Source organism: Sus scrofa, chromosome 6 (genome assembly GCF_054392235.1).
Source record: "Sus scrofa isolate SSC_HxYL_T2T_F1_AM1 chromosome 6, Sscrofa_HxYL_maternal_Yorkshire_Landrace_v2.0, whole genome shotgun sequence".
NCBI classification, from domain to species: Eukaryota; Metazoa; Chordata; class Mammalia; order Artiodactyla; family Suidae; genus Sus; species Sus scrofa.
Window position 1 is genome coordinate 100711570 of NC_139388.1, and position 25763 is coordinate 100737332.

The window sequence follows — 25763 nt, forward strand, 5'->3', positions numbered from 1 at the left end:
TAACAAACAACTGTCTCTCCAGTGATGCATTTGTTCCGTGCACCCAGCTCAAGGCCCTTCTCCTGCTTTTCTCTCAAGTCTCACTCGTCCTCCATCATCTGGGCCAGAAAGTTCCTGCTTCAGAGCTGAAGGTAAGTACATTTCCTACTCATTTCTCAGGTTCTTAAGTGCTTTGGGATTGTAAATAGAGAGAAGAGGGACAAATCTGAGAACGGATTATATTCAGAATCCCTAGTAGCTCATCTTTCAAATCACAGTCTTTCATCTTCCCGCAGGAGGTTTTTCGAATTAAGCTCTAACAACGAAATCTTCCATTTGTCTAATGCAAACTTCCCATTGATGTATCTATGAGCTTCTCTACAGTCTTGGTTTTTAAATCATCATCAAGCTCTATTCAAGGACTATGGGCAGGTGTTTCCTAATGGGATCAGGAGTGGAAAACGTCACGCTTCTGCCCTTCATGAGAGTCGCCCTTTTACCTCAGTAACTTTCTGTTTTCACTTTGGCAATAAGGCCTAAGCAGCTCTGCTGGGGACATAACACACGTGGACTTTTGTGGTTCTGAGGCAATGACCACTCTGCCATTCTCATCCATTAGCTCAGCGGCGCTCTGACTCCTTTGGTAAAAACACAGGATGTAGGAAAAAAACGAGAATGGAAAGCACAGTCCTTATCACACTTCCAAAGTGCTTGTCACTCAGAAGCCTGCACAGTCACTGCAGACTTGAGACACGGCCTTGGCTGGCTCTGTCAATGGGGACATGCACACCCCAGATTGGAGGCCTCCATCTTTAAGGGGCCCTGAGATAACAATACTGCCCATCCTAACCCCCCCCACGCACGTGCATACACATGACATGTGCACACGCATGCACACATGCAAAGCCAAGGGAGCAGGAACTAGAAGAGATGAGAAGGGGTTGCTGATAACCCAGCGTGAGCAGGATTGGATGGTGCCAGGGAGCAGGGGCCAGTTGCAGGCCTCATGGTTCTGTAACAGACTGGAACCCCCCAGGGGGCTGAGGCCCAGGTCTAGGCCAGAGAACCCTTGAGGCTGAGCAGATCACACTGAGTCCCTGAGAAGGAGCCCCGCAGAGGGGGCAGGACAGCGCTCCCCCCGCCCCCCGCCCCGTGAGTGGAGAAGATACCACGGGGCACCCTGATTCTTCAGTGTGTTGGGAGGTTGCACTCCAGCAACCACTGCTGTCTTGTTTCTCAGAGCAACTTCAGGGAGCTCACTGTCTAAGAAAAACCCATCCTGTCTCAGCCCTTCTTAGTTTTCTAGGCATGTCCCCTAACACTTACTGGCTAATTAAGCGCTAATACGTTCTGCCTTCCTTGTGGTACAGACACGGCCAGGTCTCTGCTGGGGGCTAAGTCCTCACCTAGAGATAGGAGAGTGGTGCCTGGAGGGAGGCTACTCGGAGGAGGGAGTGGAGGCACCCAGGTGGCCTGGAGCTCCAGAGCTGAGACAAGAAGGTGTGCAAGGGGCCACAGTGTCATCTGAAGAAGCCCTGCCCTCTGGTTGATATTCCAATGACATTAGAATTCAGAAAACGGTTTACAGCCAGCACGATCAGCCTGGAGGAAGTGCTTCCTGGGCAGTTGGGCTCCAGGTTGGGAGGACTCGAGCAGCGGGAGGGAGGGGTATAGATCATGGCTCTGGGTGGGGGGCAGAGGGTCCCCATGTGTGAAGGGAGCTGTCCCTGCTGTGCGAACTGGGGTCTCAGTGTCCTTGTGCTAAGCGACTGTGACGGTTGTTCCTGCCTGACTCCAGCGCCTGGTAAACACCAAGCTGGTGGTGACATGGTGAGCATCTGCACACCTGCCATGGTCACCCAGCTGCCCTGGACATTAGCTTCCAGGAGCTTCTGCCTGGGCCGCACACCGACAGAGAAAGGAAGCAGGCACTCAGGCCCCCAGATACAGGTCACGTGAATTCCTCCTAGAATCACTGGGGACAGAATTCAGAGAAGGGTGTGTGCTGGATTCAGGTGAGCTCTTGCTGGTCATTCATGAGCATAGCTATGAATGCTTTAATTCAGTAAGATCAAGAAAAGTGACACTAGTGGGTCACGGGGATTCAGTGCTGGCAGAAGCTCTCCAGATGGCCAGGAAACATGAATTATAAATTCATCTACCCTTGGGGTGCCTCCCTGACTCTTCTTTCAACATAATCTGATTAAGAGTGTGCACAGGTCTTATTGTGAAGCTGTCTTATTTAGAACCAAAACAGCCTTAGAGTCTGGAGCCCAAGTCCCCAGCTGCTCCCACAGTTGGGTGTCTAGACCAACCCTGCCCCCAAATGGCCATGTGCTTGGGGGCAGGACATTGCTAATCAGACCAGCCCCTGGATGGCAGTTCTGCTGTTCCCACTGTGCTTGGCCCCCAGAGGCTGTTTGCCATAAAGGTGAGAACGTGGGCTTTGGCGCAAGACAAACTTAGCAGCTGTGTGAACTTGAGCAAGTTATTCAGCCTCACTGAGCCTCAGTTTTCTTATTTATGAAATGGGTGGGGGAGCAGGGAACAGGAATAGAACCTGTCCCTCATATTTAACTGGAGCAATAAAGGAGACTACCTCTCACCATGTACCCTCTCTGACCTTAAACATAGAGACCACTGTAAGAAAAGCCAGGGCAAAATCAAATTTCTTTTAAAGTACAGATTTTAAGGATGTGCTCATGTATGGAGGAGTTTGCTTTTTTAAAATATGTTAGGGTATTAATTTAAAATGCTACAGAGTTCCCTTGTGGCACAGTGGGTTAAGGATCCAGCATTATTACTGCTGCAGCTTGGGTCGCTGCTGTGGTGTGGGTTCGATGACACCTGGCACATGCCACAGGCACAGCCAAGAAAAAAGTGCTAAACACACATTTTGGGCCTGACACGGTAGACAGCAAATCCCCTACAGCTTTAGGTAAAGCAGATCCTCTCCGCACACACACCGTGACTCAGATCAGCAAATACCATAACCTTACCTGAGTAAGTCTTAGCTCCTAGCTAGCTTCTGGTGGGCAATATGCTGTTCCCATCTTATTTGTTCCTAGCCCCACATGACGGGAAATTATGTCTTGGAGGATGCTCACAAATGCCAATTCTTCATCTGATTACTTGAATTAAAGCCTAAAGATTATAAATTTCCCACTTGCCTTCCCATACTCCCCTTCCCACTCAACTTGCTTGTCTATCAGCCACCCTCCCCTAACTCCATGGAGTGCACACAGCACAGGCAGCAACCACAAGGTCCTTGGCACTCCTGAGCAGGGTCCAGAAACCAGAAGCTTCCCCAGGCTCACGGCAGCCCTGGGGTCAGCCTGCTTCTCACAGGCACTGATAAGAGGCTGCAGGCTGTCTCCAAAGATGCAGAGTGAGTTTCAGATTCTTCATCTCGAAGAGAAAAGCAAATCTTTTTTTTTTTTTTTCCCGTTGGCTTAAGATTTTATTTTGTTAAGAAGGAGAAAAATGGGAAGCACATTCAGTATTCTGATGAAGAAAAGAAATTTAAAGGAGCAATTTTGTCTCCCTAAAATTAAAAATGTCTGTAGAGTATATGTTTTCTATTCAGCATCTGTCTGCCTCCCCCTTACCCCCTGTCAACTTTGTTTTTTGACTGGTAACCTTACTCCTACTGGGTTTATGGTCTCTGAAGTTTAAATAGTCCTGCTACATTCACCTGAGTTTGACTTTTTTTTTTTTAAATTGGAGTATAGTTGAATTACAATATTCTGTTAGTTTCAGGTGTACAACATAGGGATTCATTATTTTTATAGGTTATATAGTTTTACATAATGGCATTTGCTCAGCTCACTGAACCAGTTAGAAATTTCATGCTGGAGACCCCGCTGTGGTGCAGTGGCTTAGCGATCTGGCATGGCTGCAGCTGTGGCACAGGTCATAGCTCCAGCTTGGATTCAATCCCTGGCCCAGGAATTTCCATATGCCGCAGGTACAGCTGGGGGAAAAAAAGCAAGAAATTATTTCATGCCTTTGCAAAAGGGGAAATACGGAAGTCCTTTGAGGATGGGTCCAGAAATGGAGCTGTGCAGTGGAAAACCCTGGACTTGTTGTGAAGTGACTGCAACAAGGGTTTGATGGCTTCTTTGTTCAATAAAACTGAGGCCCAGGAGAGGTCAAAAGACACCAAAGATGCTCCCTGCCCCAGATCCTCAGCTCCACATGAATGGCAGGCTACCAGTCCCTAACAGCAACAGGCTCCAGTTTCTCCTGCTGCATGCTGTCACCAAAGCCAGCTACAGCTGCCCATGCCCCTGAGCTACTGACCACTTTACATAAATCATGAATAATGGGGTTAAGCGACCTTGTGCCCACCTTGCCTCAGGTGGCACAATGAGAGAGAGAGATGAGAGAAACGATGAGAGAGAATGAAAGAGTTCTCTGGAGATGATACTTTCACCAAAAGAGGGGCACTGTGATGGGAGAGGCAAGTGGCATCAGTCTGGTGGCAAGATACTTGGGACACCTAGCACCATCCAGATACCTCCCCCTGCAAGGCTGACATGATTTGAGGCAACCACCCTCGTGATGGGAACAGAGATGGTCTGAAAGACTCCATGGCTGAGACCTGGCCCACAGGGCTGAAGCCAGGTGGCAATTACCCAGCTGGTGGCTGCAGGTTCCTCTCCTTCAGTTCAGACCTTAAAGGTCACCTGTCTAAGCTCCCTCATGCATCTTGCAGCATATATTTTAAATACTAAATTCAGAAAACCTGGAAAACAACAAAAAGCACACAGTAAAAAACTCTCTCCAACTTGACCTACAGATTTAACATAATCCCAACCAAAGTTCTAGCAAGATGTTTTGTAAATATTGATAAACTTATTCAAGAATTTATACGGAAAAGCAAAGGCTCAGAAGAGCCACCACCCTACTGAAGAACACAGCTGGAGCACTGACTCTACCCACCCTTCAAGATTTCTGTAAAGCCACACAAATCAAGACAATGTGGTGATGACAAAAGAACAGACAAAGAGATCAATGGAGGGGAATGGAGAGCACAGAAACAGGCCCATACAGATGCAGCCATCTGATTTCAACAAGGGTGTGAGAGCAATTTAAGGGGAAAAGGATAGCCTTTTCAACAGATAGTGCTGGAACAACTGGACATTGATACGCAAAAAAATTCTGTTCCCATTGTGGCTCAGTGGGTTAAGAACCTGACATAGGGGAGTTCCTGTCCTGGTGCAGCGGAAACAAATCTGACTAGGAACCACGAGGTTTGGGGTTCGATCCCTGGCCTTGCTCAGTGGGTTAAGGATCTGGTGTGGCTGTGGCGTAGGCCAGCAGCTGTAGCTCTGATTAGAACCCTAGCCTGGGAACTTCCATATGCCGCATGTGTGGCTCTAAAAAGACAAAACAAAAACAGAAAAAACAAAAACAGAAAAAAAGCAGAAGAACCTGACATAGTCGCTGTGAGGATGCAGGTTTGATCCCTGGCCTCAAGCAGTGGGTTAAGGATTCAGCATTGCCACAAGCTGTGGTATAGATCACACAGGCAGCCTTAAAACGAAAAAAAAATTCTAGACATAGATCTTATACCTTACAGAAAAAAGTTAATTCCAAATGTATCATAGACCTAAATGTAAAATACACAACTATACAACTTCTAGAAAAAATATTGCAGCAAATCTACATGACATTGGATTTGGTTTTGAGTTTTTAGATGTAACACCAAAGGTATCACTCATGAAAGAAAAAATAGACTTTATTAAAATGAAAAACTTCTGCTCTGTGATAGATACTGATGATGATGAAAAGATAAGCTACAGGCTGGGAGAAAATACTTGCAAAAAACACACTGGAAACAACTTGTTTTCCAAAATATTCAAAGAAATATTAAACTCAACAATAAGAAAATAAACAGGAGTTCCCATCGTGGCACAGTGGTTAACACATCCGACTAGGAACCATGAGGTTGTGGGTTCGATCCCTGCCCTTGCTCAGTGGGTTAAGGATCCGGCGTTGCCATGAGCTGTGGTGTAGGTTGCAGACACAGCTCAGATCCTGAGTTGCTGTGGCTCTGGCGTAGGCTGGCAGCTACATCTCCGATTCGACTCCTAGCCTGGGAACCTCCATATGCCACAGGAGCGGCCCAAGAAATGGCAAAAAGACCAAAAAAAAAAAAAAAAAAAAAAAAAGAAAGAAAAAAAAGAAAAGAAAACAAACAATGCAATTTAAAAATGGACAAAAATATCTGAATCAACATCTCACCAAAGGAGACCTACAGATGGTAAATAAACGTTAAAAAATACTCATCATCATTTATCATTAAATGAAATGATGAATTGGAATGAAAATTAAAATGACAACGAGATACCACTGTACACTTAGATTGGCTAAAATCCAAAATACTGACCATGCTAAGTGATGGCAAAGATGAAGCAACAGGAACTCTCATTTCTCGCTGGTGAGAATGCAAAATGGTAGTTACTTTGGAAGACAGTGCAGTGGTTTCATATGAAACCAAACAGACTCTTACTATACGATCCTTGGTATTTACCCCAATAGGTTGAAAACTTATGTTCAACATAAAAGCCTGCACATGGATGTTTACAGCAGCTTTATTCATAACTGCCAAAATGTGGAAGTAACCAAGCAGTCCTTCAACCATCCTTTAGCTATCAAATCTAAAAAAAGACAGGAGCAATATTTTAGTTCTCAGGGTGAAACATAAATGCGTATGACTAAGCGACACATCCAGTCTGAAAAGGCCATGTGCTATGTGATTCTCATTGTATGATGTTCTAGGGAAAGAAAACTATAAGACAACAAGCAGCTAATATGTTACCAGTGGTTTGAGAGGGACTGAGGGGCGAATTGATATAGCACAAAGGGATCCTTAGGGTGGTGAAACTATTCTGTATGATATTGTAACACTAAAAAAAATTTTTTTTCACTTGACTTTGCACTTGTCAAAACCTATAGAAATTTATGGCATAAAGTGTGAATCGTATGTGTGCAAATTTTTAAAAAATCGTTTAGAAGGTTAAAAGATCTCAGGATGGAATGCGACCAGAGTCTTGATTGTATCATCATAAATATGCAAAATAATCTCAAGGCATGGGATGGAAGAAAGGTACTTGCATTAGTGACTTAGAAAATGAGACTGTAAGACAAAGCCAATCTGCTCTTCAGGTAAATCAATTCACCACAGAGATGTGGGTTAACAACTCTGAAGCCATTGCAAGCATGCGCCTGGACCCAACAATTAAGTGATGCCTAGCAAATGGCAGGAGCTGGGTTTCTCACTGTTGGGGCAGGAGGTTAGAGATAAGCAAGGTGAGGAGGCCAGAAGGACCTACCTGCACAGCCACAGACTAGAGTTGGAGACTCCAGGGTGAGCTCATGCTTAGCTTCATACAGATACAGATGGGGAAGTATTGGTAGATGTGTAATGCACGCATGTGTACACACATATTTCCTTGCTCTGTTAGCTGAAAAGACTTATGAGCAGTAGCATCCCAGAAACAACATGCACATTAGCACTCATATCTTGGCGTTTAACACCCTTCTCCAATAAAAGGAATCAGGGATCCTTGGAACGATGGCTGATTCCATGACTATGGCACAAAGTAGAAGAGGAGTCTAGAACATCTTGCAGTGCCAGAGGTAAATAGTTGTTCCAAAAATCCCAGTGGTGAGGGTAGGTCCAAAGGACATGTGCCAACTGAAAGAGCTCCCAACAGGCCAAAGTTAATACAATTTCAGCAACAAAATAAATAATATTGGATTACAATCTAAAGTATGAAATAAATACCCATGTATATACACTGATACCAGTGACAATAAATTGTAAATGGAAAAGTAGACAAATATCCGGCACAGAATTCCAGATAATGTGCATAGACCCTCCATTCACGAGGAGGTGGGGTACAATTCCATCCTGAAGTGTGGGCTCTGCTTACTGACCTCCTTTCCAAGAGCACACGTGGCAGGTGGGCAGGGGCACTTTACCATGGAGAAGGGTAACAGACATGACCTCTCCAGGTGATGCCGGATAAGTCAGGTTGACAGGATGTCCCTCGATGTGTTGTAATGCGGACGTTACTTTACTTCTCCCTCCTCACAAAATCCATAACCCCAGCGTTATATGAGAAAAACATCAGACGAATACCAACTACAGGACATTCTGCAAAATGCCTGACCAGTACCAAGGTTGGCATACACAGGAAAAGTCTGAGAAACGGTCACCATGGAGGAGTGCAAGGAAACGTGCTAACTGCATTATGACTAAATGTCACGTGTGATCAAACAGAAAGAGGACAAATGGTAAAAACCAAGGAAATATGAGTAAATTGTGGACTTTAGCTAGTAATAATGTGTCACCATTGGTTCTTTCATTGTGGTTAGTGAACTATACCGATGTAAGATGTTAATAATATGGGAAGCTGGGTGTGCTGTGTATGGGAACTCTCTGACTATCTTTGGAACTTTTTCATGAATCTAAAATGGTTCTAAAATAAAAAGGTTATTTTTTTAAAAAAAGTCCATAGCTCTACCACCCAATTAAAAAGTGAGATATATCTTTTGGGGATCTTCCCATGCCCTTTGAACCAAGATTTTAATCATAGAATAGTGACCTACCTTACGGACCTGCCAGAATTTATTTAACCAATGCTTAATCACCATTAATTTATGTTGTTTTCAGTTTTCCACTATTATAATTAACATGTATTTACAGTAAGCATCCTTGCATGTATATCTTTATACATACATATAATTGACGATTTGTTTAGAGCTCTGAGTCCCAAATCGGTCAAGTTTTTAGGTACTAAAGGGAGTGTGACAGTGAAACTATATCTGTCACCTTCTATTGGGTTAGGGTGACTAGGATCCTTAGTCTAGATTTTCAGGGATGACACACTTTCTAGTAAAGGGTTCAAAGTAGTACTAGACACATGTATTCATTAAATTTTGAATAATTTGTATTTATTGAAATAAGTAAATCTGCTGTGATTATGGTCTTTCACAACATCTTCATTTATTTAAACTATTTTTTCATCAATTTTCTCTGAGCTGTCATTGGTCAGTTAGGCTCCAATGTTAACAGAAAACTGTTTGCTTTCACCCTTGTATTTCCTTTTCCTTCTCCAACTTTCACCCAAAGCAGAGAAGAGCTGTTTCTCACACATTCCAGCCAATCACCAGTATTTTTTCCCTGTGTGAAAAGACTTGGTGCCAAGTCAATGCGGGGGGCTGACCTCCTGTGAGAAGCCCTGCTCAACTCACCACCTTTGGATTTGCACCAAATGGAACCCAAGGATTTGAAATTAGGGACCATTTTAATCCTTTCACATTGGGCTTACACTTTCTGATCATGAAATATACTTCCCTACTTTTATTAGAATGGTACAGTGCTTTTTATCCTACATAACTCATAGATGCTGCATTTTAATATAGTCCACATATAACCAGCATGGGTTGCTTCACTAAGTAGTGGTAAAAATAGTTACATCTCTAGATATTTGAATTAAATGCTCAAGCACTCATCTTCCATGTAGGAAAGAAAGAACAGTATCTTGCTCCTACCCTGAATGTTCCAAAACCCCAGGGGTTTAGGGACTCCAAACCTGAGTGGGGAATCTGGCACTGGTCCGTCCAGCGCCATCTAGATCGCCTGCAGCCACCCAGCGCCACTGTCAGAAAGGGCTCCACCTGCTCATAGAGGGGCTGGTCCTGGTGGCCCTGGTTTCCAGGCAACCAGGGCATAGCTTGCCTCATGGGGACTGTGAGACCACCTCCCAGGTCCTCAGCACTTTCAGCCCAACGGTGGCTGCCGCTAGGGTATCAGCCTCCCCAGAGCTCTGGAACAAAAGTGCGTTTGACACCTTCCCACTCTTTCTAGGGAAGGACTGTTCACTGTCTTTTTCTCTTCCTAATAGTAAACATTCCCAAAGGCTGGGCATTTTTTTCCCTTCTCAACATTAAAAAAAATTAGATGTCTGATTTCAACTCTTTTATTAAAGGGTACTTACTTGCTTTCTTCCATCTAAGTAAAACCTTTTTCCTTTTTCTTTTCCAAAAAAAGATCTCATTATTTTCTCTATTTAACTGCCCAGGCGAACGTTGGCCCTGTACGTGCTCCTGCAGATAAAGCTGTTTTCCTGGACTCTAGAGAACAAAATTTTCACTGAAATTTTGTCTGCCAATGAAAATGTAAAACCACTAACACTGCTTCTTGAAATTTTTTATTGTTACTATTTTGTCTTTTTGTCTTTTTAGGGCCACACCCGCAGCATATGGAGGTTACCAGGCTAGGGATCTAATCAGAGCTATGGCTGCTGGCCTACAACACAGCCACTGCAATGCCAGATCTGAGCCACGTCTGTGACCTACACCACAGCTCTTGGCAACACCGGATCCTTAACCCACTGAGCGAGGCCAGGGATCGAACCCGCAACCTCATAGTTCCTAGTCGGATTCATTTCCACTGTGCCATGGAATTCCCTGCTTCTTGAAATTTAATATCTCTCCCTCAAACATATGTTTTTAGAAACAAACTGTTGACTATTCAATCAATAATGCTCACCTTCTAACACATCAACAAATGGTTCCTGGGCACCTCAGTAAGTTACTACCAGCTCCAGGGTGTTGCTTGCCATGCAGGAGATACCACACAAACACAGGAAGCTGACCTTTCACAGGGGCAGAGGCTGCCACATGCCAAATGCAGGGCAGGAACAAAACATGCTTCAGGACATGAGAGCAGAAAGGTCATGTGGGTTGAGTGGTGGGTGGAGACACTCAAGAGGTTTGGTCTTGACTTGGGGCTAAAATATAAGCAGGATTGAGACAGAGAGAGACTGAGAATCTCAGAGGGAAGACAGGCAACGTGGAGGCCAACATCTGTTAAGCTTTCTGGGGACAATAAAAAACCTGGGCTGGCTGGGGTGCGGGTTCTCTAGAGAATACTGGGAAATGCAGCAGGAAGCAGTCCTATATCCAATATATCCTAAAAATAAAAAATTTTTGTGAAAGTTAATTTTTGTTTTAGCATAAGAGAAATAATCATTGAAATCAAGAAAAAGCATCAGAGAAAGAAGATGACCTTTGTCATCTTCAGGTCTCATGCCTGTACATGGAGACAGTGCTCTTTGGTTCAGAGTTCTTGCCTTATGGTTCGGGTGTAAAAGACCCTGCCCAGGAGTTCCCGTCGTGGCGCAGTGGTTAACGAATCCGACTAGGAACCATGAGGTTGCGGGTTCGGTCCCTGCCCTTGCTCAGTGGGTTAATGATCCGGCGTTGCCGTGAGCTGTGGTGTAGGTTGCAGACGCGGCTCCGATCCCGCGTTGCTGTGGCTCTGGCATAGGCCGGTGGCTACAGCTCCGATTTGACCCCTAGCCTGGGAACCTCCATATGCCGCGGGAGCAGCCCAAGAAATAGCAACAACAACAACAACAACAAAAAAAAAAAAGACCCTGCCCAGAGCCTCTCATTCCTTACAGAAAAGAATCTTATTTTTTGAAGGATTTGGGCCACCTACCAATCATACAAATACATTAATTCCAGGCAGTCTCATGAATTAACCAAATAAGCAATCAGGTGAAGACTTCGCAAACCAGTCCACAACCAAGAGTCTTCATGTCTAAAAAGCATCAGCTCAAAGCCCATGGTGGACTTGGACCTCTGCTGGGAGGGGCTGGGGGAGGGGGAGTTTCACCACCTGGGTTGAAGATTCACATCACTTGCAAAGTACCTCCCAACAAGCAGACAATATTTTATTTTTTAAAAATCTTTTTATTAAAGTATAGTTGACTTACAATGTTGTGCCAACTTCTGCTGTATAGCAAAGTGACCCAGTCATATGCATATATACATTCTTTTTCTTATATTATCTTCCATCATGGTCTATCCCAAGAGACTGGATGTATTTTCCTGTGCTACAGAGTAGGACCTCACTGCTTATCCATTGTAAATGTAACGGTTTGCATCTACTAACCCCAAAGTTCCAGTCCATCCCATTCCCCCCCTCCACCTCCCCCTTGGCAGCCACAGCCTGTTCTCTATGTCTGTGAGTCTGTTCCTGTTCTGTAGATAGGTTCATTGGTGCCATGTTTTAGATTCCACATATAAGTGATATCATATGGTATTTGTCTTTCTCTTTCTGACTTACTTCACTTAGTATGATAATCTCTAGTTGGATCCATGTTACTGCAAATGGCATTATTTCATTCTTTTTATGGCTGAGTAATATTCCATTGTATATATGTACCACATCTTCCTAATCTATTCCTCTGGTGATGGACATTTAGGTTGTTTCTATGTCTTGGCTATTGCGAATAGTGCTGCTGTGAACATAAGGGTACATGTTTCTTTTTGAATTATCATAGTTTTGTCTGGATATGTGTCCAGGAGTGAGATTGCTGGGTCATATTATAGTTCTACATTTAGTTTTCTGTTTCCACAGTGGTGTACCAATTGACATTCCCATCAACAGTGTAGGAGTGTTCCATTTTCTCCACAGCCTCTCCAGAAAATTTAAAGAACAAATATGTTGGTCTTTAAGATTTTACTGTGGTTTCCTATTTTTCATCTCTTCTTTTTTTATTGCATCATCTTTAGCTTATGTTCCCACTCAGTTTTTCCATTCTTTTTTTCTCTTTTTGAATTCAAGACCAAGAAACAGAAACACAAATAAGTTATAAGAACAGTTTGTGCCTAAACTAGAAATGCTGGGTGTCTTTCAGCCCCAAATGAAGGGAGGACAGGCCTGGTGTGTTTGTGGCACTGAGACATGAGCTGGAGCATAAACAGAGAGGCCCAAATGCCCTGAGGGCACAGGGACTGTGAAGAGCCTGCCCCAGCTGGGACATCAGAGTGACACAAAGGGAGTTCACAACATGTATGGCAAGTATGTAGACTAAAATCTACCAGGTGGCTCATCATTATTGTCAGAAATAATCCAAAAATTTGGTAAGGCTGTATTGAAGAGTCTGTGGGTGGAAAGTGCCCTGCTGGTTAGGACGTAAATTGAAGGCAGTTTGATAATATCTATGAAAATTCCCAATGCATGTACACTTTTCACTCAATTCCATTCCTATGAATTTACCTGATGTCTCATTTATGAATATGAGAAATTATATACTTACATGTTTATTTATTACCACATTCTTTGTACAGTAAAGCGTTGAAACAAACCAAGTGATTATCAATACAGATTAAATAACCTGGGACATAGCCACCCAATCAACTACCATGCAGTGCTTTAAAAAAAGAAAGGAGGAGGAGAAAGCAAGAATGAGAAGGTGATCCATCTGCTTTGTGGAACGCCTCCAAGACAAAACCAGGCACAAAACACTGTCCAATACACTGCCTTTTGAGCACAAAGGGCAGGGGCCATGCTGACCATGGAAACGGCCACTCAGATCTGCTGCAGGAAGTGGGGCCAAGGGCTCCCCGGGGCTCCACTCCCCACCATGTTCATGCTGAGGGCAAATTCCCTCCAGGCTGCGCACAGCACTTCTGCAGGACCTGGGAGGCCTCGAATCAGCAACAGGCTCAAGGACTTCCCACCACCCAGGCTGGAACTTCCCGGCTACGCCCAGGTCTGAGGCTTCTTCTACTCAACCACCTTTCTTCCTTCTCTTTGTCCCCAGGAGTCAGACCTGCCTCACAGCCTGAAGGCTCCCCTTCATCCTAACAAACAACTAGAGAAGACGACAACTTCCACTTGCTTTCACAGGCACAAAGAAACCCCAGAAGACTGGTCACCTCTCTGAGGAGAAATGGGGCATCAGGGTGAAGGGCTGGGAGGGAGACTTTTCACCATGCACACAATCTACACACACACACAGTGGACGCGACCCCAGTGCCTACTGAGAAACGTCACCTGCATCTAGTGAAGATGGGGGAGGACAGCACGAAGCTGGGACGCAGAGAGGAGCCCTGCTGCCTTATGATTTAAGAAACGCTCACTTGGTCATCCTCCCCCTTTCTGGCAGAGAGCTCCTAAGACAGACGGGAGAACAATAACCTTGTCCTCTGTAAGGTTAATGATTTGGCTCTTGGGAAGCCCTGGATGCAGGCTGCACCTCGCCGTCCCACCCCTGACCCCCAGGGAGGGAAGAGGGGCTGGAAGTTGAATCAGGCACCAGTGGCCGACGATGCAATCAGTCCAAAGAAGCTACAGGCAGGGCTTTGAAAAGCTTCCAGGCCAGCTGGGGACCCGAACTCTGTTCCTCGCCCTGTCTCTAAAGCCAGGTTCCAAAGCTCCATTGGCTGGAAAAGCCTGAAAGCCTTAAAGAAAACCCATTCATCCACTCAGTAGAAAAATAAGCCATGTTACCCTCCTTCCAGCTGTTCACCAAAAGAGCCACATAGCAACCCCCAGGAGCATGAGAACACAGGCAGTGGCTGTAACCTGTCTTCACCAAGGTTTCAAGGGAGCCCCCAGCAAACAGCCCACCATCTGCAGGATGCCTGCAGCCCCTCTACTCAAGGCTTTATGCCATCACAATCCCCTCTTAACCACAGGAGGGGTGTCAGGCCTTGCTCTTCTCTGAATTTCTTCCACAATCTTTGAGCGTTGGGAAAACCATCCTGAATTGGTCAGGTATACTGGTTTAAGGGTTTTAAATGATTTTATTTTCATTCTAGTAAAGCCAACACAATTACTTTATCAGATGACTATTTACAAAAGCACTACGATTAACTGATTTCTTGTAGCAGATATTCATCTTTGGAGCCAAAGAGACCTTGATTTAAATCCCAGCTCTGCCTCTTATAGCCTATGGAACTTCAGACCAATATCTTGGCCTTTCTACTTCAATTCCTCTGACGCAAATTGAGGAAAATACAGTACTTCACATTGTTCCCAAGGGAATTAAAATGAGATGCCATGCAGCGCCCTTGGCGTAGTACCAGTTTGCACACATCATTAATGTAACAAACAACAGAGCCTTCTCCTTTCTTGTAGAGCCCTTCAAAATCATAAAAAGTATAATTTATATTTTCTGGTCAAAGAGTCATCAATACACTCTGTTTGCAGCTGCCCGTACTCCTTCACTTTTGCAAAGAGCATCTGCCCAGTGTGCCACATACCAGTGGTTGGAGCCACATCTTTTTGCCCCAGGAGGCCATCAACTCTTCAGACTCGTGCTTCCCTAGACCCATCCAAAAACCAAAGTCAGTTTCGCTCTTCCCTGTAATCCTTCTGTGATTATTGCTGCCCCTAGTTCTCTGCTTTGCACCCAAAACCCACCCCTCAAGGAAAATAAGTGCTCAGGGTCAGACCTGCAGCTTTGGAAGACTCCCTGATCACCCCCAGTCCCTCACCCCCTCTCAGTGCTCCCTCCCCAGGGCAACACCAGAGATGGAGCCTTCTAGACCCTGGTCATGACACTCCAGATGAAGGAGCTTGGGGATTGCCCTCGTGGTACAGCGGGCTAAGGATCTGACAGTGTCACTGAAGCAGCTTGGGTTCAGTCCCTGCCCCTGCCCTGGGAGCTTCTACATGCTGCAGGCACAGCCGATTAAAAAAAAAAAAAAAAAAAAGGATGGAATAGCTTGGTATTCAGGCAAGGAATTGATCTCTGAAGTGAAAGATAATATAAGAAGGACTGGAATGTAAGGATCACTCTGCAATCCAGGACTTAGTCACAAGCTACAACCTCACACTCATAGTCAGGCCAGAGTCAGCTGGAAGGAAAAAGAAAAAAAAACACAACAAAAATCAAAACACCTGTTGGTTTAGAATACATTGATTCTCTCTCTCGAGAGGTAATAATTCTTGGTGTCATTTTCTAAAATGCTTTGTTTGCCTGTCAGGTTAGCAGTTGTTTCCCCCACTGAAAGCACTCTGGTGAGTACCAATGGTTCTTAATCACCCCCTACCACCACTGGCAGAGTGGCATGGAAGCCAGGATTTAGTGCCCACACAAGTCCAGACCTCAGTGGTCTAAAAGACATCTTCAGATACAAGTGGAAAAAACACAGTTTGCTGTCTCAAGGAATGTCAGAGTTCCAATATTAATTTGGAAAATAATTTCCCATTTGGTACTTTTTTCCCATAAAAGCTGGAAAGTGAACTAATAATATTTGTCAGGTGGTAAGGAGTACAAACTAGATTGATTTCATTTAACTATCCCATAAATAATTTATGTTGTTTTGCTTTTTTATGTTTAACGAACATATTTCTTTTTTATATATTTCTTTTTAAAAAAGAAATAGCCAAAACTTTTAAAAATACCCATTAGATTATCCTACTATGATGACTAATTTACCTCTGCCCCTTTGCTGTTACATGAGGGTAGTTTCTTATCAGTACTTGAGCATCCATAGTATCTATGGTTCCACCAAATTAGAGGCAAATAAATTTATAAAGTGTTATGAAATCAAATATAATTTTTCTACCCTAAAATATGGACTATTACTGTAACTGTTTCCTGAGTTACCCCAACATCTGTCCCAGAGGAGGTCAGAGTGGTAGCGAAGAGGGGTGAGTACAGGCTGGGGTCCTCAGCCAGAGGCAGGTTTCAACAGAACATTCATGGAGAGAGACAGTGCAGTCTGAAGGATCAAATTTTACTGCCCCCCCACAATTCCAGGAAGGAGGCAAGAGTGCTCTGGAGTATTGCTTAGAGTAAAGAAATAGACACAAGAAAGCAGAGGGAGAGAAGCAGCACAGGCTTTGAGCTGGTGAGACCAAGACACATGGTTTGCTACCCAAAGGGCACTTTCACCTGAACTATCGGGAGCCCTGAGGTCTGTGAACAGAGGGTCACTGCGAAGTGTTAATGAAGTGAGTTTTGTTTTTTCTGGGTTTTGTTTTGTTTTTGGTCTTTTTAGGGCCACCTCTATGGCATAAGGAAGTTTCCAGGCTAGGGGTCAAATTGGAGCTGCAGCTGCTGGCCCACACCATAGCCACAGCAATATGGGATCCTTAACCCACTGAATGAGACCAGGGATCAAACCTGCACCCTCATGGGTATTAGTTGATTATGTCTGCTGAGCTGCATAGAAACTCTGAGTTTTGTTTCTTCTAATTGTCACTTAATATTTTCTCCTAAGTGGGAACAATAGGACATGGCAATATTATATAGCTTATGATGCCCACAGGGCTCTGAGAAGGGTGCCAAGTCAAGAAGAAAAGAGCACATGTAGGGTTTTTGCTGTAGTTTGGGTTGGGGTGGGGGATGGTTTGGCCAGGATCTTGCACATGTTGTTAGCCCATGTACTTTGGGACGCCCTGGTTGCACACCTGCACAGCATGCAACACTGGCAGCTACCTGACCTTCTGAACAGTACCCTCACTTGTCAGAAGGGGTCGTCATAGCAGCTGCCTCACAGGGTTGCTGGAGAATTAAGTGGTCAGGGCAGACGCAGTGCATACAGTGGTTTGAGGTACACAGTCAGCATTGACACACCCCTGCAGTTGTTCCCTCAGGGAGGCAGAATTCATGAACCGGTGGTAGCAACTGGTGGCCTGTTGGAGGTGGCCCAGTGGATAACACTCTGTTTCTATTCAGATTCAGGACCCTTCCCTGGATGTATGGGAGGGCAGTGGCACATCAGAAATGCGCACTGAAAAAAAAAAAAGAAATTAAAAAAAAGAAATGCACAGGGACTGAAGCTCGAATTTGGAACTACTTCTTCCCAAGGTATTCCAACACTTCTTTTGTTTTCAACACTTCTTTTGTATTTACCAAATTCTACCATCAAATGATTTCAAGGTTGAAAATCTCCAAATCTGGCCACATTCAGTGGACTCGGGTATGACAGGAGTGTCCGTCCAGACTGTGTCTCTCTGGGCCCTGCTTAACCAGGGTCCTCCAGAGAAACAGAACCAACAGGAGATTTATACACACACAGAGTCCATCATGAGGAATTGGCTGAGAAGTACCAAGACCTATCGTCAACAAGCTGGACACCCAGAAGGGCTGATTTAGTGTGTGGTTCAGCAAGGAAGGCCACCACCTTGAGACCCCAAAAGAGCTGCCACTTGATTCGAGTCCAGAAGCAGGAAAAGACTAGTTCTGCAGGCAGGAAGGAAGAGGCACCTCGTTCATGGGAGACTTTTTGTCCTATTTGGGGCTCAAACTGCTTGGGTGAGGCCTGCCTACACTGGAAAGGCCAATCACTTTATTCAGTCTACTTATTCAAAGGTTAATCTCATCCCAAACCAACCTCACACACATCCAGAATGATGCCTAACCAAATATCAGGCACCCAGGGCCCAGGCAAGTTGGCACATAAAATCCACCATCACTTGCCCCATCCTCTCCAGCATATAAGGACATGTGAATGGATGCTGCCAGCATTTGGACCTTGCTGGGCCTCAATAGGTAGAACTACAGTGACTCACCCCAGCTGGCATGGCACCAGTGGGGGAGCTGGAACGCAGGATAAATCAGTCAGCCTAGGTTGAGCCCTTTCATCAGCTACACCTGTCACTCCAGTCCCTTCCTAACCATCGAACCACTGACCTACCTGATTCATAAGCTTCCACCTTAATACTTGAACTCTGACCTCAGTCATTTGAGAGTAAATTAGTTCCTAGCCCAGAAAAAGTTCAGTGTAAGACAGTACTGAGTATCCTGTGGCCCTTGGAACAAAAACTGTCATCCTCAACTCCCTCTCACTGGGGCCATATTACGTAGCAGCTGGCTTACTCCACATTTGGGTTCAAGGGAATAAGTTCCATCTCTTTGTGGCCATACCTTTAAGACCACTATTGCAAAGGCAAATTTGATAGATTCCAGAAAACCCCCTGGGCACTGCCCCCTGGAATGAGAAACTGAATCAGTAAAAATCTCCGTGCTCACCAGACAGACTCCTCAGACTCCTCACAGTGATTCAGCTATGATATAGTGGGTCTTTTCTGCCTGAGGGAAACCAGACCCTTCTGCTGCGATAATTCAACACCAACCTAGAGATACCATGAAAATACTAGAAGTCTTCAGAAATACCTCCTGTGAGTTCTCCCTTTGAAAAGAAGTAAAAACACATATTTCGGGGTCAACCATGGGAATGGTACATCAACACCTTTGCCTTTTCCGTAAGCTGTAGGCTCAGGCAGTGACACAGAAAGACAAGCTAGAAAAGAAGGATCTAATGTTCTGTCAATCCACAGAACCCATCACCACCTTGAGGTTGAGGAAGGGTGGTTGTGTGCTTTCCTGTTCCAAGTCTTGACTTCTCTTCTCATTCTAACCTACCTCATATGCAGTTGGATTCATGAGAAGGATGGAGATGTAAAGGGAAGAGAGGGAGGATAATGTATGTCTGGGCTTAAAGTTTGCCTACAGGTGCTTCACAGAGGAGTTTGGATGAGGGTCCAACTATATAATGATAAAAAGGTCAATAAAAGAAGAGGATATTACACTCATCAACATATACGTAGTCAATATAGGAGCACCTAAAAACATAAATACTGTCAGACATAAAAGGAGAAATTGATGGGAATACAAAATAGTAGGAGACTTTAACACCCTACTGATATCAATGGACAGATCTTCCAGACAGAAAAATCAAAAAGGCCACAGAGCTCCTAAATGACACAAGAACAGTTAGAGTTAATTGATATCTTCAGGAAACTACATCCCCAAAAAAACCCCAGAGTACACATTTTTTTTTCAAGCACAAATGGAGCATTCTCTAGCATAGATGACATACTAAGATGCAAAACAAGCCTCAACAAATTTAAGAGGATAGAAGTTATTCCAAGCATCTTTTCTGACCAAAACAGCATGAACCCAGAAATCAATCACATGAAGAAAAATGAAGGGTAAAAAAAAAACCCATTACATGGAAACTAAATAACAAGCTACTAAAAGACCAATGAGTCAACAATGAAATCAAAGAGGAAATTAAAAAATAGCTCAACACAAATGACAATGAGAACAAAACCATAAAAAATCTATGGGATGCAGCAAAAGCAGTACTAAGAGGTAAGTTCATAGCAATATAGGCCTTCCTTGGCAAATAAGAAAAATCTCTGGGTCCTTTGCTGTACAGTGGAAATTGACAGAACAATATAAACCAACTATAATAAAAAATTTTTTTCTAAATGAGAAAAATCTCAGAGTTCCCATCATGGCTCAGTGGTTAATGAACCTGACTAGTAACCATGAGGTCGCACGTTCGACCCCTGGCCTCACTCAGTGGGTTAAGGATCTGGTGTTGCCGTGCATGAGCTGTGGTGTAGGTTGGCAGCTATAGCTCCAATTTGACCCCTAGCCTGGGAACCTCCATGTGCCATGGATGCAGCCCTAAAAAGACCAAAAAAAATAAAAATAAAATGAGAAAAATATCAAATAAATTAACTGAACACCTAGAAGAATTAGAAAAAGAAGAACAAACACAATCTAAAGTCACCAGAATGAAGGAAATAATAAAGATCATAGAGGAAATAAATAAAATAGAAACAGAAAAAAATCAAGAAAATCAAGAGCTGATTTTTTTGAAAGGATAAACAAAATCAACAAACTTCTGACCAAGGATCACCAAGAAGAAAAGAGAGGGGCCCAAATAAACAAAATAAGAAATGAAAGAGGATAAATAACAACTGATACCACAGATATACAAAAAATCAGAAGAGAATACTATGAACAGTGCCAACAAATATGAATATGCCAACAAACTGGACAGCCTAGAGGAAATGGACAGGTTTCTAGAAACATATAGCCCACCAAAACTGAATCAAGAAGAAATAGATAATTTGAACAAACTGATCACTACAAGTAAAATAGAGACTGTAATTTAGAAAGATAAAAAACTCTCTATAAAAAGTCCAGGACCAGATTGTTTTACTGGGGAATTCTACCAAATGTATAAAGAACTTATACCACTTATACACTACTATATACAAAATCAGTAGGTAACAAGGCCCTAATATATAGCTCAGGAAAATCTATTCAATACTCTATGATAGCCTATATGGGGAAAGAATCTGAAAAAGAATGGACATATATATATACATGTATGGCTGACTCACTTTTCTGTACACCTGAAACTAACACTATGATGTAAGTCACCTATACTCCAATAAAATTTACTTTAAAAAAGAAAGATAAAAAAAATACTGGATACTTTAGGTGTGCATATACATATATGAATAAAAAGATAAAAATCTGGAAAGATACACAAAAAATTGTTAAGAGCGTTTGATTGTCTCTGGAGAGTGGATTGGAATTTGGGGGGAATGGGAAGGATTATGATCTTCACTTTATATCCTTCTGTACTGTCTGTGTTTATAGTAGGGAGGACATATTTGCAATTTCCTTAGAAAAATTGATAATAAAGATATTTAAAGAAGAAGAATAAAAAAAAAAAAACTTACACCAATCCTTCTCAAACTCTTCCAAAGGATTGAAGAGGAGGGGACACTCCCAAAGTCATTCTATGAAGCTACTGCTATCCTGATACCAAAACCAAAGACACTACCAAAAAGAAAATTACAGGCCAATAACTTTGATGACTATAGATGTAAAAATCCTCAACAAAATATTATCAAATCAAATCCAACAACACACAAAAAGGGTCATACATCATGATCAAGTTGGATTCACCCTAGGGTCACAAGGATGGTGCACACTCACAAATCAATCAGTGTGATACACCACATCAACAAAAGAAAAGACAAAAACATCATCTCAATAGATGCAGAAAAAGCATCTGCTAAAAGTCAACATTGATTCATGATAAAAACTCTCACCAAAGTGGGTATAGAAGAAACACATCTCAACACAATAAAAGCTATTTATGACTATCCCAGAGCCAACATAATATTCAACAGTGAAAAGCTGAAAGCTTTCTCACTAAGTTCTGGAACAAAACAAGGATGCCTACTCTCACCACTTCTATTCAACATAGTATTGGAAGTCCTAGCCATAGCAATCAGACAAGAAAAATCAAATATCTAAATTGGAAAGAAAGAGCTAAAATTTTCATTTTATGCAGATGCCATGTACTATATATAGAAAACTCTAAGGACTCAACACAAAAACTACTAGAACTGATAAATGAATTCAGCAAGGTAGCAGGATACAACATTAACATACAGAAATATGTTGCATTTCTTTACACTAACAATGAAATATCAGAAAGTAAAAAAAAATCCCTTTTACAATTGTGTCAAAAAAAAAATATACCTAGGAATAAACTTGACCAAGGAGGCAAGTCTTATACACTGAAAACTACAAAATATTGACAAAGAAATTGAAGATGATTCAAAGAAATGCAAAGATATCCCAAAATGGTTATCATCAAAAAGTCTACAAATAATAAATTCTGGCAGAGGTGTAGAGAAAAGGAAACCCACCTACACTGTTGGTGGGAATGTAAATTGGTGTAACCACTATAGAAAACAGTATGGAAGTTCCTTTAAAAGCTAAAAATAGAGTTACAATAGGATCCAATAATCCCACTCCTGGGTGTATATCCAGAAAAGACAGAAACTTTAGAATGAAAAACAGACATGCAACCCACTGTTCACAGCAACACTACTTATAATAGCCTAGACATGGAAGCAACCTAAATGTCCATCAAAGGATGAATGGATAAAAAAGATGTGGTACATATATACAATGGAATGTTATTCAGCCATAAAAAAGAATGAAACATTGGCATTTGCAGCAACATGGATGGACCTAGAGACTATCACACTAAGTGAAATTAGACAAAGACAAAAATATGATATTGCTTATTATGAAGAATCTTTAAAAAATGAGACAAATGAACTTATTTATAAAATATAAGCAGACTCATAGATATAGAAAACAAATTTATGATTACCAAAGGGGAAAGGGAGGGAGGGATAATGTAGGAGTTTGGGGATTAACAGATACATACTATTATATATAAAATAAAAAACAAGGACCTACTTATAGCACAGGGAACTATAGTCAGTATCTTCTAATAACCTATAAAGAAAAAAGAATCTGAATCACTTTGCTGTACACCTGAAACTAACACAACATTGTAAATCAACTTTATTTCAAGTAATACAATATATACATACAAATATATATATGCATACATATATATATATTTAGGAAAGATTTTTAAAAGAGGATCCAGTAAATTGTTTTATTTAAATATTACACCGTTGGGAGTTCCCCTTGTGGCACTGCAGAAGTGAATCTGACCAGTATCCATAAGGATGTGAGTTTGATCTCTGACCTCGCCCAGTAGGTCAGGGATCCAGCATTGCTGTGAGCTGTGGTATAGGTTGCAGACATGCACAGATCCCACATTACTGTGGCTATGATGCAGGCCAGTAGCTCCAATTTGACCCCTAGCCTGGGAACTTCCACATGCCACAGGTGTAGCCCTAAAAAGCAATAAATAAATAAATATTACACCATTATATTTCACAGAGGCAAAAGCGCTTTCTCAAAGCTAACGTGGCTTGTTTTTATTTTGGGATCTATTTTGCGACTGACATCTCTATGTATACTCTTTTAGGTGGCCGTGTGGTTTTCACCTCAAATCTTCAGCAAGAGCTAGAGAGAAAAAGAGTCTGAACAATCAGTCACATTTCCTGTGGAGTCCCAGTAATATCCCTGACTTACGCACACACAGGAGATGAAGCACATTACCGACCTGTATGAAAGTGTCAACAGTACAATGAGCAATAAATCAGACTGTCCTCCTGTGGTTTTGCCAGAGGAGGTATTTTTCACAATATCTGTCATTGGGGTTTTGGAGAATCTGATCGTCCTTCTGGCTGTGATCAAGAACAAGAATCTTCAGTCACCCATGTACTTTTTCATCTGCAGCCTGGCCATTTCTGACATGCTGGGCAGCCTGTACAAGATCCTGGAAAACATCCTGATCATTTTCAGAAACATGGGTTACCTGGAGCCTCGAGGCGGTTTTGAAAGCACAGCCGACGACGTAGTGGACTCCCTGTTCATCCTCTCCCTGCTCGGCTCCATCTGCAGCCTGAGCGCCATCGCCGCAGACCGCTACATCACCATCTTCCATGCCCTGCAGTACCAGCGCCTTGTCACCCCACGCCGCGCTGCTGTGGTCCTGTTGATCATCTGGGCATGCTGCATAGGCAGTGGCATCACCATCGTGACCTTCTCCCACCATGTCCCCGCAGTGATCGCCTTCACAGCACTGTTCCCGCTGATGCTGGTGTTCATCCTATGCCTCTATGGGCACATGTTCCTGCTGGCCCGCTCCCACGCCAGGAGGGTCTCCACCCTCCCCCGGGCCAACATGAAAGGGGCCATCACACTGACTGTCCTGCTTGGGGTCTTCATCTTCTGTTGGGCCCCCTTTGTCCTGCACATCCTCTTGATGACATTCTGCCCAGCTGACCCCTACTGCGCCTGCTACCTGGCCCTCTTCCAGGTGAACGCTGTATTGATCATGTGTAATGCTATCATCGACCCCTTCATATATGCCTTCCGGAGCCCAGAGCTCAGGGATGCATTCAAAAAGATGATCATCTGCAAGAGGTACCCATAGAATGATCAGTCCCTGATTTTAGGAGCCTCAGGGACAATGTTGTCAAGTGACAAAATAATGCTATACAGCAGCAAATGTTAAGGCTCCAGTGTCCTTTCCCCCCTGATGGGCACAAGGCGAATCCCACTGACTGGTATAATAGTTTGGGTTTATGGGCACAGCTTTGCTGTAGGTACAACTTTTATAGCTAGAAAGATAACATAATTACTGAAAAGCAGCAGAATCCAAAGCACATACAGCAATACACATGAGAGAGCACCAGGCCAAGGGAAAACTTGTTTCTCTGTAGACATCTAGCAAGCCTATCCCAGAGTGGCCTCTCTGCAGAGCTGGACCATGTGCTCAGGGCACAAACTGTGTTCAGGGTCCTTATCAGCCAAAGGGCCAGGAAACTGCAGCAGCTGAATCTGCCTGCCCTACATCCCTACCAGCCAGCCCACCTCCTGCTTTACACCATCAAAAATCTTTTTGGAAGTGGGCAGGATATACATTATAAATGTCAAACAACCAGCTTGGAGTTTCCAATAAGACAGGAAGGTCCTCTGATAGTTTTCTTTGCAAACTCAGTATCCACTGGCCTGAAAATCCTTTTCTGGTTAAAACTACTCATGCTTTAGGGGTATATATTTCTGAGGAGGAAACAAAAGCTTAGCCCACTTGATTCCTCTGTGGGAATAAAGGCCAGAAGAAAACTATTTGAAGAAGGTATAACCAATCTTTGGGTATCAAACATAGACATAATGCAAACAGGCCCCAATATGGATTTTGTGGACTGAGTGTGTATTGGTCTGTGTGAGTGTGTGTGTTTGTGTGTCCACCATACATTTGGACTCTGGGGGAAACCAAGGCCAAAACAAGACTTCGGGACAGTGCTGTTACTGAGACCCATGAGACCGATGAACAACATTTAACCTCCTTCCAGATGAGTCTGAGAAGCAGATCCAATCACTGGAAAATGTCATCCTTCCATCAGCCACATGCTGAAAAGTGGCATGCCCAACAGGATAAAAGAAGCAAGCATTTTAAGTTCATCCAATTTTAATAGCTAAAGAAAAACTTCAGAGTTCCCATCATTCCCCTAGTGCCATTAACAAATCCGACTAGGAACCATGAGGGTACGGGTTCGATCCCTGGCCTTGCTCAGTGGGTTAATGGTCTGGCGTTGCCGTGAGCTGTGGTGTAGGTTGCAGAATGCAGCTCGGATCCTGTGTAGCTGTGGCTGTGGTGTAGGCTGGAGGCTACCGCTCCAATTCGACCCCTAGCCTGGGAACCTCCATATGCCACGGGTGTGGCCCCAGAAAAAACAAAAAAGCCAAAAAAAAAAAAAA

General features: G+C 43.3%; 1 protein-coding gene across 1 annotated transcript; it reads left to right on the forward strand.

Annotated features, from left to right (window-relative positions):
- Positions 1 to 83: 83 nt before the first annotated feature.
- On the forward strand, positions 84 to 25763 carry MC2R (melanocortin 2 receptor). Its single transcript, NM_001444767.1, is given in 2 exon segments — positions 84 to 131; positions 23422 to 25763. A coding segment is annotated over 1 exon segment (894 nt). The 5' UTR covers positions 84 to 131; positions 23422 to 23541; the 3' UTR covers positions 24436 to 25763.